The sequence below is a fragment of the Drosophila tropicalis genome, unplaced genomic scaffold (assembly GCF_018151085.1).
Source record: "Drosophila tropicalis isolate 14030-0801.00 unplaced genomic scaffold, ASM1815108v1 contig_859, whole genome shotgun sequence".
In the NCBI taxonomy this organism is placed as follows: domain Eukaryota; kingdom Metazoa; phylum Arthropoda; class Insecta; order Diptera; family Drosophilidae; genus Drosophila; species Drosophila tropicalis.
The window spans coordinates 1,223,698-1,250,402 of NW_027173353.1; the positions used below are offsets into that span (position 1 = coordinate 1,223,698).

At 40.5% G+C, this 26,705-nt stretch overlaps 10 protein-coding genes across 13 annotated transcripts in view; 5 read left to right on the plus strand and 5 right to left on the minus strand.

Moving 5' to 3' along the window:
- Positions 1 to 120: 120 nt before the first annotated feature.
- On the minus strand, positions 121 to 2,723 carry LOC137583052 (transcription factor Ouib-like). The gene is made up of 5 exons (XM_068297939.1): positions 2,400 to 2,723; positions 1,719 to 2,329; positions 1,554 to 1,664; positions 273 to 1,495; positions 121 to 200 (listed from the first exon to the last, which is right to left on the minus strand). The coding sequence occupies exons 1-4, from the start codon at positions 2,640 to 2,642 to the stop codon at positions 1,351 to 1,353; spliced, it is 1,110 nt and encodes a 369-aa protein (XP_068154040.1). The 5' UTR covers positions 2,643 to 2,723; the 3' UTR covers positions 121 to 200; positions 273 to 1,350.
- A 137-nt stretch (positions 2,724 to 2,860) lies between these two features.
- Positions 2,861 to 3,552, minus strand: RpL34b (Ribosomal protein L34b). The gene is made up of 2 exons (XM_068297942.1): positions 3,473 to 3,552; positions 2,861 to 3,409 (listed from the first exon to the last, which is right to left on the minus strand). The coding sequence occupies exons 1-2, from the start codon at positions 3,535 to 3,537 to the stop codon at positions 2,959 to 2,961; spliced, it is 516 nt and encodes a 171-aa protein (XP_068154043.1). The 5' UTR covers positions 3,538 to 3,552; the 3' UTR covers positions 2,861 to 2,958.
- A 334-nt stretch (positions 3,553 to 3,886) lies between these two features.
- LOC137583134 (omega-amidase NIT2) lies at positions 3,887 to 5,095 on the plus strand. The gene is made up of 2 exons (XM_068298030.1): positions 3,887 to 4,120; positions 4,180 to 5,095. The coding sequence occupies exons 1-2, from the start codon at positions 4,105 to 4,107 to the stop codon at positions 5,010 to 5,012; spliced, it is 849 nt and encodes a 282-aa protein (XP_068154131.1). The 5' UTR covers positions 3,887 to 4,104; the 3' UTR covers positions 5,013 to 5,095.
- Positions 5,017 to 6,613, minus strand: LOC137583133 (golgin-45). Its single transcript, XM_068298029.1, has 2 exons — positions 5,322 to 6,613; positions 5,017 to 5,263 (listed from the first exon to the last, which is right to left on the minus strand). Exons 1-2 carry the CDS (start codon positions 6,495 to 6,497, stop codon positions 5,123 to 5,125), a joined length of 1,317 nt encoding a protein of 438 aa, XP_068154130.1. The 5' UTR covers positions 6,498 to 6,613; the 3' UTR covers positions 5,017 to 5,122.
- Positions 6,614 to 6,646: 33 nt separating this feature from the next.
- BBIP1 (BBSome interacting protein 1) lies at positions 6,647 to 7,214 on the plus strand. Its single transcript, XM_068298031.1, has one exon. The coding sequence runs from the start codon at positions 6,957 to 6,959 to the stop codon at positions 7,212 to 7,214; it is 258 nt and encodes an 85-aa protein (XP_068154132.1). The 5' UTR covers positions 6,647 to 6,956.
- Positions 7,215 to 7,315: 101 nt separating this feature from the next.
- Positions 7,316 to 9,701, plus strand: LOC137583130 (LMBR1 domain-containing protein 2 homolog). Its single transcript, XM_068298027.1, has 3 exons — positions 7,316 to 7,486; positions 7,545 to 8,897; positions 8,977 to 9,701. Exons 1-3 carry the CDS (start codon positions 7,316 to 7,318, stop codon positions 9,589 to 9,591), a joined length of 2,139 nt encoding a protein of 712 aa, XP_068154128.1. The 3' UTR covers positions 9,592 to 9,701.
- A 531-nt stretch (positions 9,702 to 10,232) lies between these two features.
- On the minus strand, positions 10,233 to 11,919 carry betaTub85D (beta-Tubulin at 85D). The gene is made up of 2 exons (XM_068298028.1): positions 11,289 to 11,919; positions 10,233 to 11,229 (listed from the first exon to the last, which is right to left on the minus strand). Exons 1-2 carry the CDS (start codon positions 11,679 to 11,681, stop codon positions 10,282 to 10,284), a joined length of 1,341 nt encoding a protein of 446 aa, XP_068154129.1. The 5' UTR covers positions 11,682 to 11,919; the 3' UTR covers positions 10,233 to 10,281.
- Positions 11,920 to 12,334: 415 nt separating this feature from the next.
- Task7 (TWIK-related acid-sensitive K[+] channel 7) lies at positions 12,335 to 14,275 on the minus strand. Its single transcript, XM_068297241.1, has 5 exons — positions 13,735 to 14,275; positions 13,519 to 13,674; positions 13,396 to 13,457; positions 12,941 to 13,341; positions 12,335 to 12,877 (listed from the first exon to the last, which is right to left on the minus strand). The coding sequence occupies exons 1-5, from the start codon at positions 13,913 to 13,915 to the stop codon at positions 12,604 to 12,606; spliced, it is 1,074 nt and encodes a 357-aa protein (XP_068153342.1). The 5' UTR covers positions 13,916 to 14,275; the 3' UTR covers positions 12,335 to 12,603.
- A 485-nt stretch (positions 14,276 to 14,760) lies between these two features.
- alpha-Man-IIa (alpha-mannosidase 2) lies at positions 14,761 to 18,913 on the plus strand. The gene is made up of 5 exons (XM_068297011.1): positions 14,761 to 15,003; positions 15,087 to 15,613; positions 15,683 to 17,146; positions 17,206 to 18,274; positions 18,342 to 18,913. The coding sequence occupies exons 1-5, from the start codon at positions 14,890 to 14,892 to the stop codon at positions 18,510 to 18,512; spliced, it is 3,345 nt and encodes a 1,114-aa protein (XP_068153112.1). The 5' UTR covers positions 14,761 to 14,889; the 3' UTR covers positions 18,513 to 18,913.
- A 1,045-nt stretch (positions 18,914 to 19,958) lies between these two features.
- Positions 19,959 to 26,705, plus strand: part of ps (RNA-binding protein Nova-1-like protein passilla) — a 43,594-nt gene continuing 36,847 nt past the window's right edge. Inside the window, exons 1-2 of one of the 4 annotated variants that reach the window (XM_068296737.1) lie at positions 19,959 to 19,979; positions 23,204 to 23,229. In XM_068296737.1, the coding sequence (XP_068152838.1) occupies positions 23,208 to 23,229 (22 nt within the window). In that variant the 5' untranslated portion in view covers positions 19,959 to 19,979; positions 23,204 to 23,207. Of the gene's footprint in view, positions 19,980 to 22,522; positions 23,230 to 26,705 lie in introns of those variants that run through there. The other 3 variants (XM_068296729.1, XM_068296732.1, XM_068296734.1) reach the window with 3 other exon arrangements.

Here is a 26,705-nt window from a genome sequence, read left to right on the forward strand (position 1 = left end):
CGTAGAATTACCTTAAAACAAAAGGACATTGGGCAAACAAATAAAAATTGAATGTTAAAAGGGGAAATTTTATCTTTGGCTTTGTTACTTTGAAAATTTTGAATTTATTTACATTATGAATTTAAACAGCAAAAGAAGTCTTTATTAAAAATATATAACTGGAAAATTAATTAAGTTAAACTCTAGTCAGGGTTCTTTTTCTAAGGGAAGAAAAATCATTATCATTTAAATCAATATTGTTTCAACATGTATTGTTTGCTACTAGAACTTACCAAATTGATATGAATTAAGGACAGAGCAGATTTAACCAATGAATATTGGTTTATGTCACTGACTATATCACAACAATGGTATTCCAAGCAGAATGGTAAACGACGCCGGCAGCACGTCTCTTGTTCAAGATATTTAATGGCAAAGAAGACGAACTCATTCGATAGACTTCGACAGAAGCTGACATACAGGGTACTCAGAGTCTTAAGGCCACAAAGCAGACGCATGAAATCTATGTTCTCCAATTGACTGGCCTCAGTTAGACTTAAAATGCTTAAATTCTTCATATTAAACAAATATTCGAGGGCAACACAACAAGGATTGTAGATGTTTAGCATGTTTAGGTTACTCAATTGGGAAATATATCGCATATGTTTCGTATTCAATTCAGAACCAATGCGAAGAGTTTGCATTGTATACGGTCGCAACTTGGATAGAGTCTCAAAAATCTTGTCATTAGAATCTATATCAAAATATTCAATATCAAGATTCTTAAGATAAGGCAGGAGGGCAAAAAGCTCATAGTTTGGATGCTTCACTATCGAAATGGTTAAATCCTGCAATTGACGCATATGACGACAAATCTCAATAATAATTTCCCTCGAATTATGATCAATTGTTAAGATAAGCGAACGCAGATTCTTAAGATACACACAAATGTGAGCTACATAGATGGCCTTGCTTGGATTTGTCACCAAGTTTGTCTGCGTTCCTTCTTCTTGATCTTGGTGTTCTCTCTCCTCCTCGGTTCCTTCTCTTGGTAGCTTTTCCAAATCATGCTCTCGAACATGTGTTAGGGATAACATTTGCATTTTATAACCATTTAATTTAAAGAATGCCTGGATCTCCAGTTCTGACCAACGACTCGTACGCTCATACCAAACAAAATGACGATAATGATTCTTATGGATCATTTGATAAATGCATTGAAAGCGGCAACAAGTATACGCAAAATTGCATTGACCGCGCATATCAAGATGCCGAAACACCATCATCAGACACTCATCTGGCAAATCCAAAATATTAATTGCCATTTTGTAGTAGCTTAGAATAAGTTCTGTCCCGGAAAGGCATAAATGTCTAGAATGACTGTGATGTAGCCAGCTCAGTATCGACATTCAGATTAAACATCGCCTGCTTATCTATACTTTGGGCATGACTTTTTGAGCGGAAGTGAGCACTTAAATGTGAGCGTCGCAAAAATGACACTTTGCAAGAGTCACAGCTGCAAGAGAAAAGTGGAGTTTAGTCATGGAAAAACAAACTAAACAAATGTTACTAACTGAAACGATCGAATTCTCGTATGACTGAGCATGTGTCTGCTTAGTTTGCTACCGGTTACAAAGGATTGATCGCACTCTTTGCACTTGAAGGGCTTAATAAAAGTATGATGACTAAAAACAAGCAATTAGTTGTGTGTTTATAGTTGAATATTTTAGATTACTCACGTCCGCTCATGCTGAATACGTCCACCGGTATTGGTGAACGAGAGGTTACAGTAATGACATTGATATGGTCGCACAGACACATGTGTCCTTTCGTGACGTCGTAACAAATGGGCAGTATAAAATGTCTGGGAGCATTGAGAGCATTGATAGTTCTTAATCCCAGTATGTCGAAGAAGATGAACTCTAAAATTACTTTGACAGGAAAAATGTCGACCACACATATCACAAATACAATCACGTTTGCGACGTTCTCGCTTCAATGCCACCTCATCATTCTCGGTAAGCTTACTCCATTGGATTCGAGGCATTTTCTTGCTCTGGCTATTGTCAAATTTTAAAGAGCCGTTTGTGGATAGAGATAAAGTGCTGGTTACTTCCCCGTCAGCTTGTTTATCTTCATTAATCGAGCACTCTTCCTCATGTATGACAAAGTCTTCCGGATCCAGCTCTGCCTCAACTGGTACTTTCTCATCAAAGACGTCCACTTCTTTCCTTTGTGTAAGTAGCTTCTTTTGCGTCATAATGATGAGCTCCCGAAAATCTATGGCTTTTCCCAGTGCCACTTCACACGGCCCGCAAATGAAATTTGGAAACTCAGGATGCTCGCTAATCTATAAAAATAAAACGAATCGAAATGGGTCACAGGCTTCCTAAGACAAATGTCGCTCCATTTGAAGTTACCCAAAGTCCCGTTAGAGCTTGAATTCTGTGCAGCTTTATGCTGTGGGGCTCTTGAAATAGATTTTTTCCGGTTTTATTATGGATCATTTCGCTGCAGGTGCGGCAATGGTTAGACATTTTTATTAGTAAAACAAACAATAAAATAAATAATAAACAAAAACAGCCCAGTGGACCTGAACACAATAATTGACTAGTTCCAAAAAACGGAACCAGATCATTAACTGAAATGCTGGCTACCAACATTTAAATTGTTAAGTTTTGCAGTTAAATAATGAAATATGCTTTACACCGTTTTTTTATTTCTACTTTGTCGTTTTTCAAATCGGAAAATGTGATTTAAATTTAAAGTACTGGTAAAAGTTTTCCAATGACTAGTTTCAATTAAGGAACTGGAGAATTCCTCAAACAGCTGATAGTGTTGCCACCTTAAATGGTCTATAATCAAATAATAACAAATCACATTTAAAATAAATTCAGCCGAAGTCCCTTTGGGAAAAACAGTTTTATTTGAATTCTTTTGCATCATTTGTTAGAACTTGAACTCATATTCGCAATGCGTTTACTTCCTGGGCTTGCCAGCTCCACCTGTAGGCTTCTGCCCGGGTTTCTTGCCACCTGCGCCTGGTCCCTTACCGCCAGCCGATTTGCCTGCTCCCTTACCACCAGCGCCGGGCTTTGTGGTTTTGGAAACTGGCTTTTTCTTTGGCTCAACCTTGGGCTTGGGGGCCTTCACCGGCTTTACCAGGGCCTCACGTTGGCTCTTCAGAGCCTTGACGATCTTTTGCTCCTCAATGAGGAAGGCGCGAACGATGCGCTCCCGAAGGCAACCATGACACAAAACACCACCATATGTTCGAGACACGGTCTTGTGGCGCTTGGACAAACGGGGACGCTCGCTGGGGCGAGTGGGGGTGATGCCCTTTAGCTTCTCCTTGCACTGTCCGCAACGGGGCACAGTTTTGTTTTTCTTCACATACTGGTAGACCAGACGACCACCAGGAGTGCGTACACTGCGAATATAAAGCTTAGGTTGTAAAAAACTGCCAAATAGTGGACCGGTGCGAATAATTTACATGCGTCTCCTATTGGAGCGTGTGTTGTACGACAAACGTCTTCTCAGCGTCAAACGTTGCACCATTTTCCTGTGTTGCTGCTGCAAAAGTCGAAAAATTGAATTCAGTCAATAACTCCGGCATTGTATAACGATTTAATGAATAATTTAAGCGCAAATTGCAGTTATTTTTGGCATAAATGGTAAATTTTATTAAACGAACACGTGCGCACCTTTTGGGAGAGAAAATTGAAAAGAAAGGTGGCAACGCTGCTCTAGAGCGGGGTGAAGTTGGCTGCACTTCAAAAGTTTACCAGACTGTTGGAAAAATCAGCATATTTAAGAGAGCCGATCCATATTTAAGAGGGACGCCCCGATATTTATTTACAATTACAAAACACCTGTTGAAAGGTTTCCCAAGTAAAAAATGGATAACAAATTAACTAACTAATTAGATGTTCTTTTTGAGAATGTAAATATGCTTCAGTATTATAGAAGTAACGTCTCGCTTTTATGTACCTATCAATTCAATGACGCAGATGGGGAGTAAAGTTTGCGCTACCTTTTGTTCTGTTGGCCATGTTGCGAATTGTTATCAAACCACAAACAAAAACTTGAAACAGCTGAAGATAAGGATTTATATTACAATACAAAATGAGCAGATCAAATAGTAGGTTTTATGGTAAACTTGATATTGTTCCGTAATACATTTTTCGGTTTTTATTTTAGTCATGCGTCTGGTTTTGTTGCAATTGAAGGGATCAAAGGATAAAATTGCAAATGTCCAAAATGCTGTGGGAAAACTTGAGGCTGCTGTGGCCGAACATAAACCTCGTCTAGTGACTTTACCGGAGTGCTTCAATTGCCCCTATGGGACTAAATACTTTCGCGAGTACTCGGAGAGTATCCCAAATGGCTATACATCACAACAATTGTCCAGTTTGGCCAAGAAACATCAAATCTATATTGTAGGCGGCACAATACCCGAACTGGGTGAGAACGGTGCCATCTATAATACCTGCACTGTCTGGTCACCCACTGGCGATTTGCTGGCAAAACATCGAAAAATGCATTTATTTGATATTGATGTGAAGGGCGGAATCCGTTTCAAGGAATCAGAAACACTTTCGGCTGGCAATGACTTTACTATCATCAATGTGGATGGACACAAGATTGGCATTGGAATTTGCTATGACATACGCTTTGAAGAAATGGCTCGTCTCTATCGGAACGAGGGTTGTGAAATGATTATATACCCTGCTGCGTTCAATATGACTACAGGACCTCTGCACTGGGAGCTCCTGCAACGCTCTCGTGCCAATGACAATCAATTATATGTGGTCACCACTTCACCGGCAAGAGATCCCAGTGCCGAATATGTTGCTTATGGCCATTCAATGATTGTTGATCCCTGGGCCAAAGTCTTAAAAAGTGCAAGCGACGCGGAAGACACTTTGGCCGCTGACATAGATTTTGATTTGGTGGAACAAGTGCGCCAACAGATACCAGTCTATGGTCAACGGCGTCTTGATCTTTATAGCACTGAAAGAAAATCCAAGTAAAATATATACTGCATTTATAAATGTAATTCACAGAGATATATGTATGAAAAGTTGTCCTATACAATGTGTCCTTAAATAACTAATATTGCTGGCTTGGATTATCCTTAAACTTAGTTCGATGGCGATTCATCGGTTAGTTGTCGCTCAGTTTCAATTGGCTGATGATGATAGTGAGGTCGCTGGGCTTGACCAAATAGAGCTCGAATGGCTTCATCGGTGGCCATTAATGGTTGACTGATGAATTCCAAGGCCTAAAAGATAAAAGAGATGTTTACGATACATGTTTGCTAATGTCTTTCCCTTCCTCACCTGCACAGCGTATTTCTCCGCCTCGCATAAAGGACTCGTACTGGCGCTGGACAATTTTAGCGTTTCCTCGGGAATACCCGCCACACCCGTGTGGAGCACCATGCGTTGCAATATATTTAGATTCTCTGCACTTAAACTAATCACATCGGTAGCTGGCAAATTGAGATAACGTATTTTGGCCAAAAATTTCAACTGCTTTAGCATATCAAGTTGAATTTCACGAATTTGATGGGTAGCATGCATCAATTGTTTGGTGGACTCGTTAAGCATTTGGTTCTTTTGCGTAAGATCGGCCTTCCAGCGGGCCAGCTCTTCGACCATAACACTGCTGGCCAAGAATTTCGAGCGCCACACCTCACATTGCCCGGCAAGGAATTCTATTTGCTCTGTGTGGGTGGTCAGATTGTTAGCCGTATCGAGCAGAGCTCGGGCCAGTTGCAATTTATCCTCGGTTAGGACATTGACGCGTGTCTGCAAATCCTCACCAACTGATGCGACCAGTAGGCTCTTTAACTCACTATTGACTTGTGTTTGAAACTTGTATTGGGCTTGAAAATGATCTCGTTCCTTGCGTACATTTTCCAATTCCAGACGCAGCTGTTTCAGTTCCTTATTATTTGTCTCCTGGCTAGTAATCGTTGAGTCCGGGTCCAGTTCCTGAGTGCGTAGCGTTGAGACCTGATCCGCCAGCACAGCTATATCCAAATTGTTTTTGTTTATTCGCACTTTATGGTGTCCAATTGCCATGGTTTTATCTTCTGCTAATGGATCCATGGGGTTAACAGCTCCCGGGTATGGTTCGTAGGGCACAAATTTTGGCGGTTTCGTTTTTTTGTGCTCCTGTAGGGTCTCCTGATGTTGTGACGGGACTAATCTGGGCTTAAGTTGTATCAGCTCTCCCTTGGGCAAGACTGGAGCCAGGCTGCGTCCTACAATTTCCGGACGTCTGTACAAAGTATGCAGGCCAGGCAAGGGCAGGGATGAGCATGATGTCTTCCTATTCGTTATGACTGTCTCTTGGACAATAGTGCTATCTTTACGTGGCAATTGTGGCCGCTTTGTGTTCTGACCCTGACCCTGTTCTTGTTCCTGTTCGACTTGCTCTATTTGTTTTAAAGTCGTATGCTCTGGCTGTTCCATGCCGTCACCGCAGCTTCGGGTTTTATCCACATCCATTGTTAATTGTTATCAATTTGCCTCTGCTATAGATTTTGTAAACTACAGAAATAGAAAGTTATTAAGTTGAAGCCCAAGTAGAACGTAAACACAAACACAATGTTTTCAGTGTTGAACAGTTATCCAATCATTTTGGCGATTATTTAATGTCGTGCTCTGGTCACACTGATAAAAATATTTGAAAAAAATTGTAAATAATTGGAAAAACCTCTTGTTGAAAAAATTTATGGTGATAGCAAACGTTATCGCTAGTCGACCCGAGTAACGGGTGACGCATAGTTGCTTGACTTTCCGCTTGGTGTGGGCGGCTTGCTTTCTACTGTTTGTTCCCTGCACCCTCCTCCTTCTACACCACCAAACGAAGCTCGCCGAATCGATTGAAATTGGATAAGAACAAAAAGCGAAGAACTCGAGGTGGAACCATATGCAAAATTTTCCGAGTGGCTGGTGGCAGATGCAATGTCGACAGTGGAGCGAGAGTTGTTAAAAAAAGTGAATGAGAAAATTGATTTGATTGAACCCACAACGGGAAAACTATTTTTTGAGCACAAGACAGAGCTAATATTCTGTAAGCCGCATTTAATGCCGTTAAAAACCCAGGCATTGGAGCGTTTGGAGGAAATGCATCGTGAGACAGCGCGCCAGTTGCAGAAGAAACGAAATAACCCGGAAAAGTCGACAAGCCAGGAACAACAAGCTTCCTCCCCCTCCACATAGGCGTCCTTAGTATGAGAAAAGTTATAAATTAAGCTTATATATATATATAGAGTATTAGTTATCACAACGCACAAGCACAAAACAGATTAGCATTAGTTGCCATGGCCTATTTGCTAACATTTGGCATTATTACCGCCCTAATCCTTGCCAGCGTGTCCTTATATCGCTATGGCAACATACCACGTCAGCACATTTTAGTGACTCTATCCGTTCTGACAGCCTGGTGTTTCTCCTTTTTAATTGTATTTACCATTCCTCTGGATGTCACATCGGTGAGTATATTTAACATGACATCAAAAGACATTATGTAACCCATTTTACCCTTTCCAGACATTATATCGACAATGCCTGGCAGAACATAAACCGACGCCGGCAGTGGATAATATTACCAGCAATACGCAAGGAGCTGCATTAACCACTCCTGCTCCTCCTATGCCTGCGCCATGTCAGGAGCCATGGGGCATGGTACCTGAATCGGTCTTTCCCGATTTGTGGCGCATTATTTATTGGAGTTCCCAGTTTCTCACCTGGTTAATTATGCCTTTAATGCAATCGTATCTTAAAGCCGGAGATTTTACAGTGAAGGGCAAACTGAAATCCGCACTAATCGAGAATGCCATCTACTATGGCTCGTATCTTTTCATTTGCGGTGTCCTCTTGATCTATATAGCCGCCAAAGGTGAGTCTCTAGATGGACCGAAATTGAAGGCAATTGCGTCATCAGCATCAAATACTTGGGGCCTATTCCTGCTTATCCTTTTGTTGGGGTATGCTCTGGTTGAGGTCCCACGATCGCTGTGGAACAATGCAAAACCGGGTTTCACACTGCAATATGCTTACTTCAAGGCAGCCAAACTGAGTACAGACAAAGCCGAGGCCGAGGAGCATGTCGATGATATACTGGAATCGCTACAGTGCATTAGCCGGACTGTGCCCAATAATCACGAGTTGCGTCCCTGTCTGGAGACAATATTGCGTAAAGTTCCCATTGAGCTTCAGGAGCGTGCAAGTCGAAACTTTGCCCGTACTGGCGGCAGTGGCATGGGATCGGGTTCAACCACATCCACCATACTGCCATCGGAAAAGGCTTTGGTCCGTATTCACAAGCAAGTGATCAAATCGTTGCAAACTCTACAGCGCACAGAGGCATTGTGGAGTGTGCAGGTGAATCGTGTCCTTCACTTGGAGGATGTGGCTAGAAATATTCACTCCTCGGAGCGGCGCTTTAAATCGGAATTCACACGACAGCGTTCGCCAATGGAGAGGATTTGTTATAGTCCGACTTTGGAATGGTATTGGGAATGCTTACTAAAGCCACCATTCCTAAAGACGCTGTGCGTCATAACGGCGACCATGTCCGCCATGGTTGTGTGGAGCGAGCTGACCTTCTTTAGTCGTCATCCCGTGCTCTCTGTTTTCGCCAATGTAATCTATGTGGCCAAGGAAAGCTATGACTTCTTAACCATCGAAGTGTTCTCGATGATTGTATTGTGCTACTTCTTCTATTGCACCTATTCGACAATATTGCGCATACGTTTTCTTAACCTCTACTACTTGGCTCCACATCATCAGACGAACGAGCACAGTCTGATCTTCAGTGGCATGCTGTTGTGCCGTCTTACTCCACCAATGTGTCTCAATTTCTTGGGCCTCATACATATGGATTCGCATATAATACAGAAGGTAGAATCTATTTAAGGAACGATCTATTTAAGGTACGATCCGTAGCAAGAAAACTTATATGTTGTCTATCTCTTTGCAGCGGATTATGGAAACATATTACACCCAAATTATGGGCCACATGGATGTTATTGGCATAATTTCCAATGGATTTAACATATATTTCCCTATGTGCATGCTGGCCTTTTGTTTGGCCACTTGGTTTAGCCTGGGAAGTCGTGCTCTGAATGCTTTGGGTTTCCAGCAATTTCTGCAGAACGAAACCATTGCCACCGAATTGGTGCAGGAGGGCAAGGATTTGATTGCGCGCGAAAAGCGTCGACGTCTGCGTGCCGAAGAATCCATGGCCAGGCGTAGGGATCTCGGACGTCCCATGGATTTAATTCCACCTGGCGGCAATGATTATTTAAATAAATATCGCACAGGTGGAGCAGGTGGCGTAACGAGTAGTCGGACACCAGCCGATGGATTACTACGAGATGGCGAAAGTGGTTATGACTATGCCGCTGTGGCCTCTTCTGCATCAGCACTGGGCGTGCCACGTTCCCTGTCCGAGGAGATAAACGAACGCTTTGGCAGGAGTACCCAAATGCAAGTGGGATTCCGTGGCACAAATGAACTTGAACAAGATTATGAAATAGAACACGAACGTCGCATTGTTGGACCGCCGCCCAGAGGACTCTTTGATGATGTTTAGTCTCGAAGCTTATTGCAATTTATTACCCGCCCTTGCCACCCCATATAATATTATAACTCAATGTCTAGTACTCTTTGGCGTCGTTCTCAATAAATTAGAAACCAAATGAATATAGTCTCCTTATGAGCCGCCTTTAGAGTCGTCAGTTTGCATTGGCATTCTCAGCTTGTCCATTATTTGGCTTGTTATTCTCTATGTCTTCCGCGTCTGCGTTGCTGCCGTCGCCATTGACCATATCCATTAGAAGGTGGTAAGGATTCTCCATGCGCAATACTTGAATGGGATGAGGATTTATGCGTTTGCGTCCACGAACATGCACACCGCGTGAAGTTAAAGGAGTTGTCGGATGGGACATAGTGGTTACTGGTTGAACTCTCGAGCTTGACTGATAAAAAATTAAAATCAGCCTATGGAAAAATTTTGACATTTGAATTTTTTGACAGCTATAATAACGTTTGTTTATTTTGACAGCAACATAAGTAAAATTGTAATTAAAAAGGAAAACTCCTTTGTGTCAAGTGTGGGGAAAAGTGGATCACAAATTTTTTTAAATTTGTGCGATCGTTGCGTTTCTTCTTCTTCTTTATTCTTATGAGGGTGCCCCAGGCGTCCTCTCCATGTGCAGTGTACCAGTCTCTGTACCATTTTTTTTTTTTTTTTTCTGTGTATGCTGGACATGTATACGTGGTATTATTCATCACCACCACCCTCTTCATCTTCATCGAATTCACCCTCTTCATCGGCGGTGGCCTCCTGGTATTGTTGATACTCTGATACCAAATCGTTCATGTTGCTCTCAGCCTCAGTGAACTCCATTTCATCCATACCCTCACCGGTGTACCAATGCAAGAAAGCCTTGCGCCGGAACATGGCAGTGAATTGCTCGGATACACGCTTGAACAGCTCCTGAATGGCCGTTGAGTTGCCAATGAAGGTGGCCGACATCTTCAAACCTCTGGGCGGGATATCGCAAACGGCTGTCTTGCAGTTATTCGGAATCCATTCCACAAAGAAACTGCTATTCTTGTTCTGAATATTCAGCATCTGTTCATCAACCTCCTTCATGGACATGCGGCCACGGAAGATGGCAGCAACTGTCAGATAACGTCCATGGCGGGGATCACAGGCGGCCATCATGTTCTTGGCATCGAACATCTGTTGGGTCAGCTCGGGCACGGTTAGAGCGCGATATTGCTGGGATCCACGGGATGTCAGCGGGGCAAAACCAGGCATAAAGAAATGCAAACGGGGGAAGGGCACCATATTGACAGCCAATTTACGCAAATCGGCATTCAATTGACCAGGGAAACGCAGGCAAGTAGTCACTCCCGACATAGTGGCCGACACCAAATGGTTTAGATCACCGTATGTGGGTGTGGTCAACTTCAGTGTGCGGAAACAGATATCATACAGGGCCTCGTTGTCAATGCAGTAGGTCTCATCTGTGTTCTCCACCAACTGATGGACGCTTAGTGTGGCATTGTAGGGCTCGACCACAGTATCCGACACCTTGGGTGAAGGGACCACAGAGAATGTGTTCATGATGCGGTCGGGATACTCTTCGCGGATCTTGGAGATCAGCAGAGTACCCATTCCAGAGCCGGTACCGCCTCCGAGCGAATGAGTCAGCTGGAAACCCTGCAAAATATTGGAAATATGAGGCAAATCCCTCTTAAGGAATCACCTCTTAACCTTACCTGCAGACAATCGCAACCCTCAGATTCCTTGCGCACTACATCCAGCACAGAGTCGACCAGCTCAGCACCTTCGGTGTAATGTCCCTTGGCCCAGTTATTACCAGCTCCCGACTGGCCAAACACAAAGTTATCGGGCCTGAAGATCTGACCGAAAGCGCCAGAACGCACCGAGTCCATGGTCCCGGGTTCCAGATCTACCAGAACAGCTCGTGGCACATACTTCGCTCCGGTGGCCTCGTTGTAGTAGACGTTGATCCGCTCCAATTGTAAGTCACTGTCGCCATAATACGTACCCGTGGCATCGATGCAGTGCTCGTCCGAGATGACCTCCCAGAACTTACCTCCAATCTGGTTGCCGCACTGGCCAGCCTGAATGTGGACGATTTCACGCATGTCTGTTTTTTTTAAGGCTTAAGGACCGGCAAGGACTGGTAAAATGTCGTGTTATTTTTTTAACTTTTTTTGTATAGACTTTTTTTGTATAGTTTTTTTTTTTTATATTTTTTTTTTACTTTTTTAGGAGGCACAACCGAACAATCTACTGATTTTTTTACGAATAATTTTTTCTAGTTTTTCGTTACCTGCCGTATATACATATGGGAGTAGACTGGCTGACTAGGGACGATTGACTGACTACCATCAAAACGGCAGCTCACTAAGTTTTAAAACCAGGCTACTAGGATTGGATTATATTTAAAAAAATGTTCCAACAGAGGGGGAAGTCAGATTAAGGCTAACAGTTTCGATTAATGTTAAGGCATTTGGAACGCCGACTGTTCGATTTTGTTTTCTAATAATCTTTAATATTCTTCGATATCTATAGACATTTAATTATACAGTTCTTAGGTTTAAGGAAATCATTAAGGAATAAGTTAAAATGCATTCATACACAATTAAATTGTAAATATCTGTTAAAGGTAAGTATAATAAACAGTCATGTTTAACATAAAAGGTTTTTGGCGATTCTAACCAGACTATTGGTTTAAAAAATATTGAAAATATTATTAACAGAATTCATAGTCCTTTTGTTTAATCCTATTAATAATAGTAAATATTTTTAATATAGAACCCATAAGGTTTATTTTTAGAAGACGACTTTAAATAGATTAAAGCTCCAATTACATATATTGAGAGAAAAAATATTATATATGTATGTAATCTACAAATGTATGTGTAAAAGTGTGGGAAGAAAAATTTGTTCTAACAACCAAAGAGTAGTTCTGGTGGTTGATTCTCTACAGGATTAGATATAGTTTCGTTTTCTTTACTTGAGCTGTCTATAAAAAATTTCACCTTACTTCCAGAAGGCGTTATATCAGACAGATGCTCGCTTTAGGCAAAGAGTACTCTCAATAATGTCTGTGGGTTGAAAATCGGGATCGACAAATTGTTCATGGTTTAGGCAACGCGTGCCACCCATGCAGGTGCAAGAGCATAACGATGCCGTCTCATCATTCTCATTGGTATAGTTGTTCTCCAGAAGCTTGCCGTGCATATTGTATGTGGACTCATCGTCAAAGGTAACCGGTTGAATATTTCCTGCCAAATTCTGGGCATCCTGTTCATCTCGTTTGGCATCCTCGGCTTGCCTGCAATAACAAAATGTTTAGTCTAGCGAAAATGATGGCAAGACTAGCCAGGTGGCTCCTCACATAGTCATGAAACGCAGCACTAGCAAATTAATGCTAGCAGCCACCACGGCCAGTCCAAAGAGAATAAAGACCAAACTGAGCGCCACATAGCCTGGTTTGTTGGTCAAGGCCTGGTCATTCTGCAGGGCCACATAATCACCAAAGCCAATGGTGGTCAATGTAACAAAACAATAATAGAAACTATCAAAATAGCTCCAGCCCTCATAACGGGAAAATACGGCGGCTCCCGTTGTTATTATAATCGAAGATAACATGCCGGTGGCCAACATAAGATTCATTTCCGTAGCATCAGTGCATCGGGCGCCACTTGCTCGTTTGGCACGCCGTATAATGACCGAGGCGAATTTATTTAAACGTTCACCAATCGACTGGAACATGACCAGACCTAGAGGTATACCCACCTAAGTAAAAGCCAGAGATTAATAAAGTGAATCACAGATGTAGATTCCTCTTACCATGGCATATCCCATGCAAAATGCTTTGCCGGGTATTGTTACCGGAGTGGAATGACCATAACCTGGAGGAAAAAGTGATATAACTGTATAATGACTACAACAAAGCCGATCTATTAAGTTTACCTATCATAGCCAGCACAACTGTACTGAAATAGAAGGCTCCTGCAAATTTCCATTGTGGTCCAGCTTTATGTGGCTTATTTTCAATAATCACAATCTCCATTACACGGAAATCTTCAGCCGTCACATTGTATTTTTTAACGAAGTTGTTCTTTACGGCTGTTATTTAAGAATATTAACCATTTAAATTTTGACTATGGAGAGGGTAATCTGCGTTACCTTGTAAGAAATCCCATCGCTTGGCTTCTGTCGTGGATTCCAAAGAATCGAAGACAGCTGCTCCAATTAGAAGATAAGTGAATGTACACACAACCAGGGACAGTGTCCGAACGTTTTGGCGCTTCATGGCACAATGGGCAACAAATTCAAAGACTGTATCCCGATAGGATTCAATTAGCATCTATTACGATGTGACACTTTTTTAAATTTCTTTTCTAATCTGTGTATTTGCCCAAAAAGGGCTGGTGGGTGGTCAATAATGCTATTTGCACTCTTCTCAAGGACTCAGCTGCTGGCATAAAATCGATAACGTTCGCAAACAAAGGATAATGATAACATGTATCCAGCCTCCAAAGTTTCTTTTGTACCAAGTATCTTGTAAGCACTGATTTTATGGTCGGAAATTTAAAGGGTGCTCATATTTTGTAATTATTCTTATTATCACTTCTGTTATTTAAATTTTAATTAAATAAATTGCCGTTAAATTGGTACGCGCAAAAAGCTTCTTGAACTGGCTATTATTTTCAACGGGAACTAGTTCGCGCCAAAATACGCGTTTTGCCATTACGGCACTGGATGCATCTGGTCACACTGTTCGGCATCGTTTGCTCGATGTTGGAATCGAACTTGTGTGACCGCACAAGTTGCATCGATAATTTTTCGCCAGATGGCCACTCTATTTTGCTCCCCCGGCGAAATGGCAAAATTTTACAGCGAATGGGCAACATTTTACGGCAAATTGACAACTTCGAATGGCCAATTTTTTACGGCTTGGGCGAATTCTGCACTGAGAGCAATCATATGTTTATATTTATATTTACAATATTTTATATTATGTTTTTTATATATTTATATACACGTTATTATTATTATATATTATTTTTTATATGTAGATTTACATTAGAAATACAACATTCTGGCTCTAAGTCGTGAGGGTGAGCCCGCAGAATTTGGTAAACTTAATGCGTCACTTTAAGTAGCACCCGTTTCTCACGGTGTATTAGTGAGGCGAATTCATGACAAGCTGTTATTAACATATCTTAGTAGCATTATTGTTTCTGTATTTTGTTTCGTGCGAAAACGGTAGTGGATCGGAGGACTGTGGGTGTAAAAAATAAATTAAAGCCGCCATATCCATGACCAATTGAGATAGAAATGCTGCGCATACGTCGACGTTTTGCGCTGGTAATTTGCTCGGGATGCTTGCTGGTTTTTCTTAGCCTCTATGTCTTTTTGAACTTTGCAGTGCCGGCGATAAATCAGAAAAAGGTAAACTAATTAGCAAGCATGGTAAAAGGCGGGGGAGGGAACATAACAAATCAGAAATAAATGGAAATTGTATGCTTTTTCAGCTACCAAGTTATTCGGCACTTGAAAATAAATTGCATGAACTGGAAAACGATCTGCAGGAACATGGTCAGGAGATGCGCAGTTTACGTGCCCGCCTTGCAAAAGATTCAGAGCTAAAGAAAGGACAGGCCCAGGTGAAGAGGCAACAACCACCAATAAATGCTGGGGAATGCATCGATTTGGTACAAGTTCCCGAGGTGGATGTGCAAATGCTAGAGCTTTACGACCAAATGTCATTTAAAGATGTCGATGGCGGTGTTTGGAAGCAGGGTTGGAATATCAAATACGATCCGCTAAAGTATAATTCACATCATCAGCTCCAGGTGTTTGTGATACCGCATTCACACAACGATCCCGGTTGGATACAGACATTTGAGGATTACTATCAGCATGACACGAAGCATATATTGTCCAATGCTTTGCGACATTTGCATGAGAATCAAGATATGAAATTTATTTGGGCTGAAATCTCATATTTTGCTCGTTTTTATGAAGATCTTGGAGAGCATAATAAACAGCAGATGAAGGCGTAAGTGGAATGAAACCCAATCCTTAAATCAATTACCTAAAATGCCTCTTGCTCTTTTTGTTTCTACAGAATTGTTAAGAATCGCCAATTGGAATTTGTGACTGGTGGCTGGGTCATGCCCGATGAGGCGAATTCGCATTGGCGTAATGTATTACTGCAACTGACTGAGGGCCAAACATGGCTGCGTCAACATTTAAATGTGACACCCACATCTTCCTGGGCCATTGATCCATTTGGACATAGTCCTAGTTTGCCTTATATACTACAAAAGAGCGGCTTAAAAGATTTGCTTATTCAACGTACACATTACTCCGTAAAGAAGCAGCTAGCCGAAACAAAGCAGTTGGAATTCCACTGGAGGCAGTTGTGGGATACCACCGGACAAACGGAACTCTTCACTCACATGATGCCTTTCTACTCCTATGATATACCACATACTTGCGGCCCAGATCCAAAAGTGTGCTGTCAATTTGATTTCAAGCGTATGGGTGGCTTCGGTCTCACTTGCCCGTGGCGTGTGCCTCCTCGAGCTATCGATGAGAACAATGTGGCCTCTCGTTCCGAATTGATTGTCGATCAGTGGAAGAAAAAAGCTGAACTCTATCGTACCAATATGTTGCTGGTACCGCTTGGCGATGATTTTCGCTACAAACAGAGCACCGAATGGGATGTTCAGCGCATTAACTATGAAAAGCTCTTTGAGCACATCAATTCCCATCCAGACTTCCATGTGAAAGCCCAGTTTAGTACCCTGCAGGATTACTTTAAGGCAGTGCACGAAGAGGAACAATCATTTCCTTCGCTTAGCGGCGATTTCTTTACCTATGCTGATCGTGCGGACAACTATTGGAGTGGTTATTTCACATCGAGACCATATCATAAGCGAATGGATCGAGTGCTTATGCATTATGTGCGCTCAGCTGAAATGCTGCATGCCTGGCATCACTGGGATAAAACTGCCTCTGGAGTTTTTGATCAAAAGCTGCAGCAGGCTCGACGTGACTTATCGTTATTCCAGCATCATGATGGCATAACTGGCACTGCCATGTCCCATGTGGTAATCGACTATGAGCAACGCTTGATTGAAGCTCTTAGGGGTTGCCAATTTGTAATGCAGCAAGCCGTCTATCGGCTACTAACTAAGCCCTCCATCTACAGTCCAGACTATAACTTTGCCTACTTTAGCATAGATGACTCTCGCTGGCCGGGATCAGGTGTGGAAGACAGTCGAACTACGATTATACTTGGCGAGGAGCTGCCCACTAAACATGTCGTAGTGCATAACACTTTGCCCCGTTGGAGAGAGCAAATTATAGACTTCTATGTATCAAGTCCTTTTGTCAGTGTCAGTGATTTGAGTGGAAACCCTATTGAAGCTCAAATATCTCCTGTTTGGAGCTGGCATCATGATACACTTACCAAGACAATCCATCCGCAAGGCTCAACGACAAAATACCGCTTAATATTCCGAGCCCGAGTGCCACCCATGGGTCTGAGTACTTATCTGCTAACCATTGCCAATTCCAAACCAGAGTAAGCCCGTAATTTAATTAAGTGTCTTGATTGAAATTAAAAGTTGTTTCCTTTTATAGGCACACGTCATATGCATCGAATCTCTTGCTGCGCACTAATCCTATATCTATCCGTTTGGGTCAGTATCCGGACGATGTGAAGTTTGCTGATCACCGGGAAATCTCTCTGCGGATGGGGAATGAGGGCCCCACATTGGCTTTCTCCGAGATGGGAGTGCTCAAGTCAATGCAGCTAACTCCTGACAGTCCGCATGTGCCGGTACATCTAAAGTTCCTGAAATACGGAACTCGACAACATGGTGATCGTTCTGGTGCCTATCTTTTCCTGCCCAATGGCCCAGCTTCGCCTTTATTGACTTTTGGACCCGTTGTCCTTGTCAGTGAGGGTAAATTGGAATCGTCGGTTAGTGTGGGCTTACCCCAAGTGGTACATCAAACTATTCTACGAGCTGGCAGTGCTGCTCCAGAGATTCGCAACTTGGTTGACATTGCTGAATTAGACAATACCGAAATTGTGATGAGAATACAGACGCATATAGATAGCGGTGATGTTTTCTACACCGATCTTAATGGATTGCAATTGATTAAGCGCCGGCGCTTTGATAAGCTACCATTGCAGGCCAACTATTATCCGGTGCCATCGGCTATGTTTATAGAGGACGCCAATATGCGTTTAACACTACTAACGGGTCAACCGCTAGGCGGAGCATCGCTAGCGTCTGGTGAAATGGAAATAATGCAGGATCGACGTCTGGCCAGTGATGATCACCGCGGTTTGGGGCAAGGCGTGTTGGACAATAAACCAGTGCTACATATCTATAGTTTGGTTCTCGAAAAGACAAATACTTGTGGACGTTTACCTGAAACACATCCATCGGGTTATTTAACAAAAGCTGCGCATCGGGAATCTCAGTCCCTGTTGGATCCGTTGGATAAACTCATATATGCGGAAAACGAATGGACTGGTGCACAGGGTCAATTCGGAAGTGATCATATGTCTGCTAACGATGATCTGGATGTGGTTGTAATGCGTCGTATCAGTAAGAGCAAGGCCAAGGCGCAACGTGTGGGCTTTGTGCTTCATCGCACAAACCTAATGCAATGCGACTCCGAGTCTCACACGGAAAAAGTATGTTTTACGTACATAAGCATATAGATAAATCCACTTAAAACTAATTAAACCATTTTCTTTTTAGTTTAATGTATGCCTGGTGCTGGCTGACACAGCCCGCTGTGAGCGAACTACTCTCACCTTCTTGGACACACTGGGACTAATCGAGTCTAAGATGGCACCAGCACTGTGTCCCATGGACACTGAAGCCTATGTGGCAACTACCAATGCCAATACCAACAATCAGTCGAGCTGATTGGGCGAATAACGCTTCAAGAAAAAATAGCAGGAACAATTAGAAACTTATGAATCTCTTGACTTGAGTAATTTTAATTTAATCTTTTTATGAATTAAGCACTTTACTTTCCCTGACAAGATGTGAATCACACATATATGTACATTGCATATAGTTTTGTCTTTTCTCGAATTTGTACCACTGACTTGCTTAGCGCAGGTTCCTCCCACCCAACTGATTACATGTAGTTTCCTTTGAACTATTTTCTTTCCCAAAATTATTGTATATGTATGTAAGTGTATAAACATGAATTTGCCTCATTTTTTTTTGTACCAATTTTGATTTTAATTGATCAATTTATGTATGTGATATTCCCCAAGTCTTGAGTTTTAAAGCAATGTATGTATGTAATATCATGATAATTATTAATAATATGTTTACTGTATTTAGAGATAATAACGAAATGCAAAACGCAATCGAATTCCTTGAAATGATATTAATATAATGCATACATAACTAAACTTGGCTCTATGTCAAAGTTAGTGAATAATAACTTTTATGTTATCAAGTCGAATTAAAAGAAAGAATCCCATCAAAATAATAAAAAAGCACAGACCACATTACAAATTTTTAAAATTAAAATTCCGTTTCTGAAAATAAAAGCTTTTATGTGTAGAGTTAAAATTTTTTAAAATGAAAGTGGATTTAAGCGTAGCTATACTTTAAGTTAATATATTGGACATTTATGAAAGTTTCTTTTCAGAATTTTGTGTCTAAAATCCTTGTCCTTCTCCTTGAAAGTTGACCGTATTGACTTTGTCATGCATCAGTCGACAATTTACTGATGTTGAATGTGAATTTGCATGCTCGATTTGCTTATCAATGTCATTAGCTATCTATGTATGTTTATATATTCCATAAGTTATAATTATAATTTAAATAGCGCCGCTTTATTTGTGACCTATTGAAGTTTTCTCAGTCATTTCGTATCTAGGATTGACCATTAAGAAGCGTGCTGCTTGGAAAATGCACAATGGGAGGGAAATTGAACATTTCAATCCGAATTGAGCGTACAGTGGTTGTTTTTCTTCTGAGCGAGAGAGGGTGAGAGAGTGAGAGAGAGAGAGTGTGTGTCCTCTCTCTATAACTCCCTCTCTTTTGGAATTCCAATTTGAAATGCGCAACGAAAGCAAAATTGAAATACGCAATGAGATTGAGATACATTGATACGCTCACACAGATACTCACATGGACACAGTTTATGTATGTGTGTGTGGGTGTGCAACCACTGACTAACCATCGGAATTTGTTGTTTTTTTTGTTTCTTGCTTCCACTGTGAGTACAAGAGAGCGCCAAAGAGACAAAGAGCAAAAGAGCACGCCGAGGCCGCTGCGACAACCCACTAACTGCTGGGCAAGATTCTCAGATTCCGTTTCAGATACTTTTAGTTCAGTTTCAGTTCAGTTCAAGTCAAAGCGGTGTCGCAAGTGAGTTTCGTTTAAATGTTTATGGTAAATACAAAGATACATACATATGTATATAACCGATTCCTAGCCCCCACATTTATGTGGAGCGAAAGAGTTATGCAGCAGCAGCAACAATAACAACAATCATAATATTAAAATAAAAAGCAAACACCTACAACAGCACCAAGAACAACAACAACAACAAGAATAACAATAACAATCTGTTAAATCTGTTAAAAGAAATAAAAAGTAAAGCAAATTAAACAATTATTATAAAACAAAAGCAAAAAGTGTAATTGAATAAATAACAAAAGTGATTTAAAGTCAAATGTTGCTAATGTTGTGGCTGAAGAAGAAAAAGAAAATTAAATTAAATTAAATAAAAAGCACACATGCGTTTGCCATAGAAAAGATGAGAGGAGGAGCAAAGCAGGGTATAGTGGGGGAGGAGCAGCAAACGAAGAATAATTCTAAAGTGTGGCCAAGTATCTGTTTCTGTATTCTTTGAAAGTATGCACGTATGTGTGTGTGTGTATCTCACTCCCTCTCTCTCTCTAAGCTTACGTGAATTTGTGTGTGTGTGTTGCGCGTTAGTTTCTTTTCTACGTTCTTTCGTTCTACGTTCTTCTAAGTTTTTTTTTTTTTTTTGTGAACTACGCGTTTGTTTCAATGCCAAAAAGTATCTATGCCTTTGGCATGTGCTTTGTTCACTCGCTCATTTTGTAGCTAGCTCGTTTTTTTTCCTTCAAGCTGGTTACATAAATATTCACTCATTTACAAACACACACACACACACACAAACAAACATGCACGCAAACAAATTAACAATTAAGAAAAGCAAATTAAATTAACACCAGCTACATAATTGCTAAAACACAGCAATTTGAGATATCCCAACAAACTGGAATCAATCAAACAGAGTTACAAAAATCTGATTGGAATCGAGCACATGGGCAAAGGTAGAGATAGAAATACAAAATATTTAGATACACATACATATAGATATGTACATACATATGTGTGTAGGTATAGATGCTATCAACAAACATATTTCTTTTATGATTTCTTTTGACTTGGCTTATCCCATTCAAATGGTCAAATGTCATACATACATAAACAGAACGAGAATAAGAGCACATCACACACAGACTCACACACAGATAATACATAACGTATATGTAAAAAAAAGAAAGAATTTAAACGAACAAAAAAATCAAAAAAAATGAAAATCAACGACGTCATATATGTAAAACTGTGTCAAAGCAGCAGCAGCAATACCTAACACACATACATAACAGCAAAGCTTTTCCTCTCTCTCTCTCTCTCTCTCTATCTATCACTCTCTCCCCCACGCTTCGTTCTCTCTTTCCTATTGGTTCTCTCTCTGGCTTTTGGATTCGATTAGCAGCGTGCAAGCTGATAAAAACGTAACTCACATAACGTATACGCTCCGTATACATACATATTGAAATATCTATATGTTTCCACACACACACATACATGCATAATTACATACATATACGTATGCTTGTTTGCATATTATTTAAATATTTTTCTCATTCTCTGCTTTCGTTTCATATCATTTTGTTTCGTTATTTTCCATCTATCTCACATTCAACGTGACTCAAACATATGGCGAACATGCTACAAATCGACTTCTACATTCTGGGTTCTTGTATTTTAAATATTATTATTGGAGCGGTTAGTTAATTGTGTTCATTTGGATTATGCTCCACAGATTTTCTTTATGATTTAAAGGATTCGTAAGAGATTTTTTTCCTCAAGATGCCGTGTCCTAGATACATTCGGGCTTTGAATGATACATATTTAAGTTAGAAAGCCGTTTAGTATTCTGAATCCATCAGAATCCATAAATACAAAAGAATTTGTTAAGAAAACGAAAATGTAGGATTATTAAAGAAATTCTTTTAAAAATCAGAACTTCCTCCAAGTTGTACATTGGCCTATATGCTCGTATTATGTCATAAATTATTTTTTTAAATTCGTCGCTCAGTAAATGTTGCAGCCCTCGTTTTTCCAATCTTTTTGTTCGTTATTTGGCAATTGCACAGGAAATGCAAGAAATGTTGGCCCAAAACTGTCGCTCTTCCCATATGCCCATGTGTAAATGCGTGTGTGTGTGTATAGAGACGTGCAGCAATTTTCCAACGTTAGGAAAACCTAGTGCCTAGAGCAAGCTGATAAAAACGTAACGGAAAATCGGAAAACCTAGTGCCCTAATAAGAAAAAGACCTCCACTACACATACATAGAACCGCAGCAATGCGAGAGAGTACACAAATTTGAGAGGGCGCACAGACACAGAATAAAAGAGAACGCGAATGAAAGAGAATGGAAGAGAGAGGGAGTTTGTGTGAGAACGTTAGAGCTAAAGTGTTGAACAATTTATAAATATTGAAATTACATCTTAGAAACAATTATCAAAACTGTGCCAAGTTTTCGTTATCGTAAATATTAAATAATTGAAAACAATAATTCAATATTAACTTGAACAAAATGCGCGCCAATTGAATACACTCACACTCTTACACTGTTTTGAGGACGACTCTCTCACTCTCACCATTCTGTTCACACAGGCTGATCAGAGAGAGAGAGGCACGTGTAGGTGGCACACAGAGATATTTGGTGAGCTTTGAGAGCTTTGACTCAGCTGCTGCTGCTAATTTAAAAAAAAAAAAAACATTTTCAAACGTGAGACGAGCACGCTAAGACGCAGAGTGACGCGTGACGCGAATATAACAAAAAGTAATAAAAAGCAAAAAATACATGGCAAAAAAAATTAAAGAAAAATCACATAAAGAAAATTAATCAGAATAAAAAGCAATAAGCAAAAGAAATATAAAAAAAGAAACCCAAAAGAAATAGTTAACAAGAAATTTTGAATAAATTTCTATGTATGTTTGTGTGTGCGCGCGTGTGTGTGTGTATATTTTATATAACAAGTGACAACAACAACCACAACAACAATTGCAACAAAAGCAACAAAAGCAACATTGGCAAAAGTGTTTAACAACAACAAAATAGAAGAACAAAATCAACTTAAGAAAAAAACAAATTAATTCAATTAAACGAGACCAAACATATTTCACACTATATACATACATACATATATTTACATATACATATATACAACGATATTAATATGTATGTATGTATATAGATAGATGTAGTTGGTTAATTGATCTTATCCATATAATCTATCCACACTCAAATTAATAATTGCAGCTGTATGCACGACTCCTTGCAGAAAGGTGAATATTAATTTAAACTAGAAATAAGTTAAATTTTTGTTTTTGTTTTCAAATTCCATACGATTCGAAATAGGGGAATCAAAGTGCAATTGCATCTATAATGATTTCCACTGATTTCGATTTAACAATCTAATGAAATGGTCTATGCATATGTATGTGTGTATGTATGTTTGTATGGAATGACTGGAATCAATTCCACCGATCTTTTTCCCTCTCTCTCTCTCTCTCTCTCTCTCTGTCACTCATTGTAACCCTCTGGCCCCCTTTTGCTAATCAAAATCAGGCACACTAGTCTTGTTGTTGTTAATATTAATATTGTTTTTGCCCCCTACAAGTCCCTGTTATTTACCCCTCGTTGTTCATTCCCTCTCTCTCTCCTTCTCTACTGTTTGTGTGTTGCCTTCGTGCTCATCCATTTTGCAAAAAAAAAAAAAAACCCCGACACTTGATTCTAGTTTTTTTCTTGTTGCTGTTCGTTGTTAAATGCAAATGGGCATTAAATTGTCCAGTTGTCTGTCGTTTCGTTTCATTTGCATTCACCGACTGAATGACAGACCGAAAACCTCTGCTCCACCCCCTTTATTTAACCCTCCCTGCTCACCATCCAATTGCGCAATTTCGTATGTGGGTTAAACTTAAACTGTACCTGAACTACGTACGATGGTGGCAGCAGCGGCTGCTGCACCGAGCGACCGCAAACAAAACCCTGAATTGGGTGGGGGCTCTATACACCAAGTATCTTTAGTCAAGTGGCCGACCCTCCCCACAAAATGTGTTCCCACCGGGTCCACCAGCAAGTCGACTAGTCTGGGTGCCAAACTGCAGTAAAGACCAGCGAAAAATAAAAAGGTTTTATGTAAACAAGCTACACAAATCTGAAATTTTTTCGTGCAAAAGGCACGAAACGGCTGTTAACCTATTTGCCATTTATGGATGGTTCGTTACGGGGGAATGAAAATGGGAGAGAGCCAACCGACTCCAATTTCAGTTTTAACCCGTTGCAAAATAAAACGAAACAAAAAAAAAAAAAAAAAAAATAGAAAAACCCAAAGTTTAAAAATTCTTAATTAATTTTACGTGGAGAAAAACACATACAACTACATATGTAAATACCTGTTATATAAGAATGAGAAATGGTTCCAAGGGGTGAACAGACATTTTGTGTGCAACCCTGTTAAACTTACGATCAGCTGATCAGCCGTTGAAGCCCTGAATGGCGACCTTCTCGTTCGTGTTCGTTCGTCACAGTACACATTCAATAAGTGCTTCTTGTTTTCTAATTTTCTACTGTGTGTGTGTGTATTTTGTACAGTTAATTGGCTACATCAATTGAATTTTATTAGAGGTAAGCTGCAGCTACAAAAACAATTGCACATCGACTTTGAGTCGCCCCCAATCAAGTTCACTTGCATTTTTAATTATGAATCCCTTTATTTTTTTTGCCTTTTTAATTGAATTTTCGTTAATGGAATATCTATGTATGTACATACATACATACATATGTATGTATTTATGAAGGAAACAAAGAATATATAAGTAAAGACACATAACATTTAAAAGAAACAGCAAAAAGCAATCAAATGGTTACATAGAAGAAGCAAAATAATAACAATAATGAGCGGAATGAGAAAGAGTGAGAGAGACAGAAGCAGGGAGTCGTCAGGTGGGCTGCAGAAAATTTGCAATTGGTTTTGGGTGCCATGCCCTGAGGCCAACAACGGCAACGACAACGACAACCAGAGGGGCATGTGAATGAAATTACATTACAGTGTCGCCAGGCAGCCAACAGCATCGATTCTAGCCAAATTGGACTTTTCCCCTCCCTAACACACAATCACCACTTCTGCCTTCTTTCTCATGCAATTGCTGGCTTTGCTTGCTTTCCCTCTATCTCTCTCCCTCTCTGGGGTTTCTCTGGCAAAGTGCAACCACTGGCACTTCGACTTGCGCCTGCCTCTGACAACTAGGGCAATTTTCTTGTTTTTCACCATGCACCCATAGACCGATAGGAAGGGTACATTGAGATCATCCAATATGTGACCCCGTAGAGCAGAAATCTGGGTGAAATCCGAGGCATCCTTTCAATTTCTCTAAATAGCCAATAACTGTCCTCTGATTAGACCATTGAACCATCTCCTACTCATTTTAGTTCCTTACAAAAATTGTAGGATTACAGAGTATCTTTGTAGTTTTTACTCTAAACTCACATACCTAATTATATTCTTTAATTAAAAGCTCTGCAAAAATGTGCCAGCTAATATTTTGGTTCATTGTCGCTTGGCCAGAGTAAATGTAATTTCATTTTCAAGGTAATAATCTGAAATAGCCACAAATTTTAAGGCAGGGACTTCTGAGAATCTACTATTGAGTAGCTTAAACATTATAACCATAATGTCATGTGATAAAGATTTCATTCAATAATAACTTTTGCTTTCTCGTGAGGATTGGCAGTTGAAAATTCCGAGTCCTTATGTGGTCCTTCTTAAGTATATTTATACCCTTGCAAAAAGGGTATATTAATTTTGGTCAGAAGTGTGCAACGCATAGAACGAAGCATCTCCGACCATACAAAGTATATATATTCTTGATCAGCACGACGAGACGAGTTCAACTAGCCATGTCCGTCCGTCCGTCCGTCCGTCCGTCCGTCCGTCCGTCCGTCCGTCCGTCCGTCCGTCTGGATCAACGCAAACTCCTCCTAGACCGTAAGAGCTACAGAGCTGAAATTTTGCACGTAGGCTTGTATATACTGCAGGCGTTGTATATCTCGGATTCAGCCGGATCGGACCACTATATCATATAGCTCCCATACAAACCCCAAAGTCACGAACAGTGACTTTTCTCAATAACTTCGTTATTTTCTATGCTATTATCGTGAAACTTAATATTAGAGAGTTTACTACGCCTATAAGCGACTATGCCAAATTTGATCAAGATCGGGTGACTATATCATATAGCTCCCATACAAACGGCCAAGTCACAAACAGTGACTTTCTCAATAACTTCGTTATTTTCTGAGCTATTGTCGTGAAACTTAATATTAGAGAGTTTACTACGCCTTTAAGCGACTATGCCAAATTTGATCAAGATCGGGTGACTATATAATATAGCTCCCATACAAACGGCCAAGTCACGAACAGTGACTTTCTCAATACCTTCGTTATTTTCTGAGCTATTGTCGTGAAACTTAATATTAGAGAGTTTAATACGCCTATAAGCGACTATGCCAAATTTGATCAAGATCAGGTGACTATATCATATAGCTCCCATAGGAACGATCGGTGGAAAACAGTGACTTTGATCAATATCTTCGTTATTTCCTATGATTGTAGGCCTTTCTTTCTCAAGCTTAAGCCTTTTTAGATAAAACGTTCTTCCACATTGATGGCTAAGAGGTAAGGATAGAGTTACCAAAAAAGTTGCAAGGGTATACAAACTTTGACGCGGTCGAAGTTAGCCCCGGCCCTCTGGTTTTT

Bases quoted from the DNA above. Each gene is read 5' to 3' on its own strand.
- RpL34b (XM_068297942.1), bottom strand. From the start codon at position 3,537: ATGGTGCAACGTTTGACGCTGAGAAGACGTTTGTCGTACAACACACGC. The intron at 3,410-3,472 runs GTAAATTATTCG...TTATATTCGCAG, and splicing joins CGCTCCAATAGGAGACGCAT to TGTACGCACTCCTGGTGGTC.
- Task7 (XM_068297241.1), bottom strand. From the start codon at position 13,915: ATGCTAATTGAATCCTATCGGGATACAGTCTTTGAATTTGTTGCCCAT. The intron at 13,675-13,734 runs GTAACGCAGATT...CTTAAATAACAG, and splicing joins GCGATGGGATTTCTTACAAG to CCGTAAAGAACAACTTCGTT. The intron at 12,878-12,940 runs GTGAGGAGCCAC...TTGTTATTGCAG, and splicing joins GTGCTGCGTTTCATGACTAT to GCAAGCCGAGGATGCCAAAC.
- LOC137583133 (XM_068298029.1), bottom strand. From the start codon at position 6,497: ATGGATGTGGATAAAACCCGAAGCTGCGGTGACGGCATGGAACAGCCA. The intron at 5,264-5,321 runs GTGAGGAAGGGA...TTTATCTTTTAG, and splicing joins CGGAGAAATACGCTGTGCAG to GCCTTGGAATTCATCAGTCA.
- LOC137583130 (XM_068298027.1), top strand. From the start codon at position 7,316: ATGGCCTATTTGCTAACATTTGGCATTATTACCGCCCTAATCCTTGCC. The intron at 7,487-7,544 runs GTGAGTATATTT...TACCCTTTCCAG, and splicing joins TTCCTCTGGATGTCACATCG to ACATTATATCGACAATGCCT. The intron at 8,898-8,976 runs GTAGAATCTATT...ATCTCTTTGCAG, and splicing joins ATTCGCATATAATACAGAAG to CGGATTATGGAAACATATTA.
- alpha-Man-IIa (XM_068297011.1), top strand. From the start codon at position 14,890: ATGCTGCGCATACGTCGACGTTTTGCGCTGGTAATTTGCTCGGGATGC. The intron at 15,614-15,682 runs GTAAGTGGAATG...TTGTTTCTACAG, and splicing joins AATAAACAGCAGATGAAGGC to AATTGTTAAGAATCGCCAAT. The intron at 17,147-17,205 runs GTAAGCCCGTAA...TTCCTTTTATAG, and splicing joins ATTGCCAATTCCAAACCAGA to GCACACGTCATATGCATCGA.
- LOC137583052 (XM_068297939.1), bottom strand. From the start codon at position 2,642: ATGTTGGTAGCCAGCATTTCAGTTAATGATCTGGTTCCGTTTTTTGGA. The intron at 2,330-2,399 runs GTAACTTCAAAT...TTATTTTTATAG, and splicing joins AAGCTCTAACGGGACTTTGG to ATTAGCGAGCATCCTGAGTT. The intron at 1,496-1,553 runs GTTAGTAACATT...TTTCTCTTGCAG, and splicing joins ACGAGAATTCGATCGTTTCA to CTGTGACTCTTGCAAAGTGT.
- BBIP1 (XM_068298031.1), top strand. From the start codon at position 6,957: ATGTCGACAGTGGAGCGAGAGTTGTTAAAAAAAGTGAATGAGAAAATT.
- betaTub85D (XM_068298028.1), bottom strand. From the start codon at position 11,681: ATGCGTGAAATCGTCCACATTCAGGCTGGCCAGTGCGGCAACCAGATT. The intron at 11,230-11,288 runs GTAAGGTTAAGA...AATATTTTGCAG, and splicing joins AGGGTTGCGATTGTCTGCAG to GGTTTCCAGCTGACTCATTC.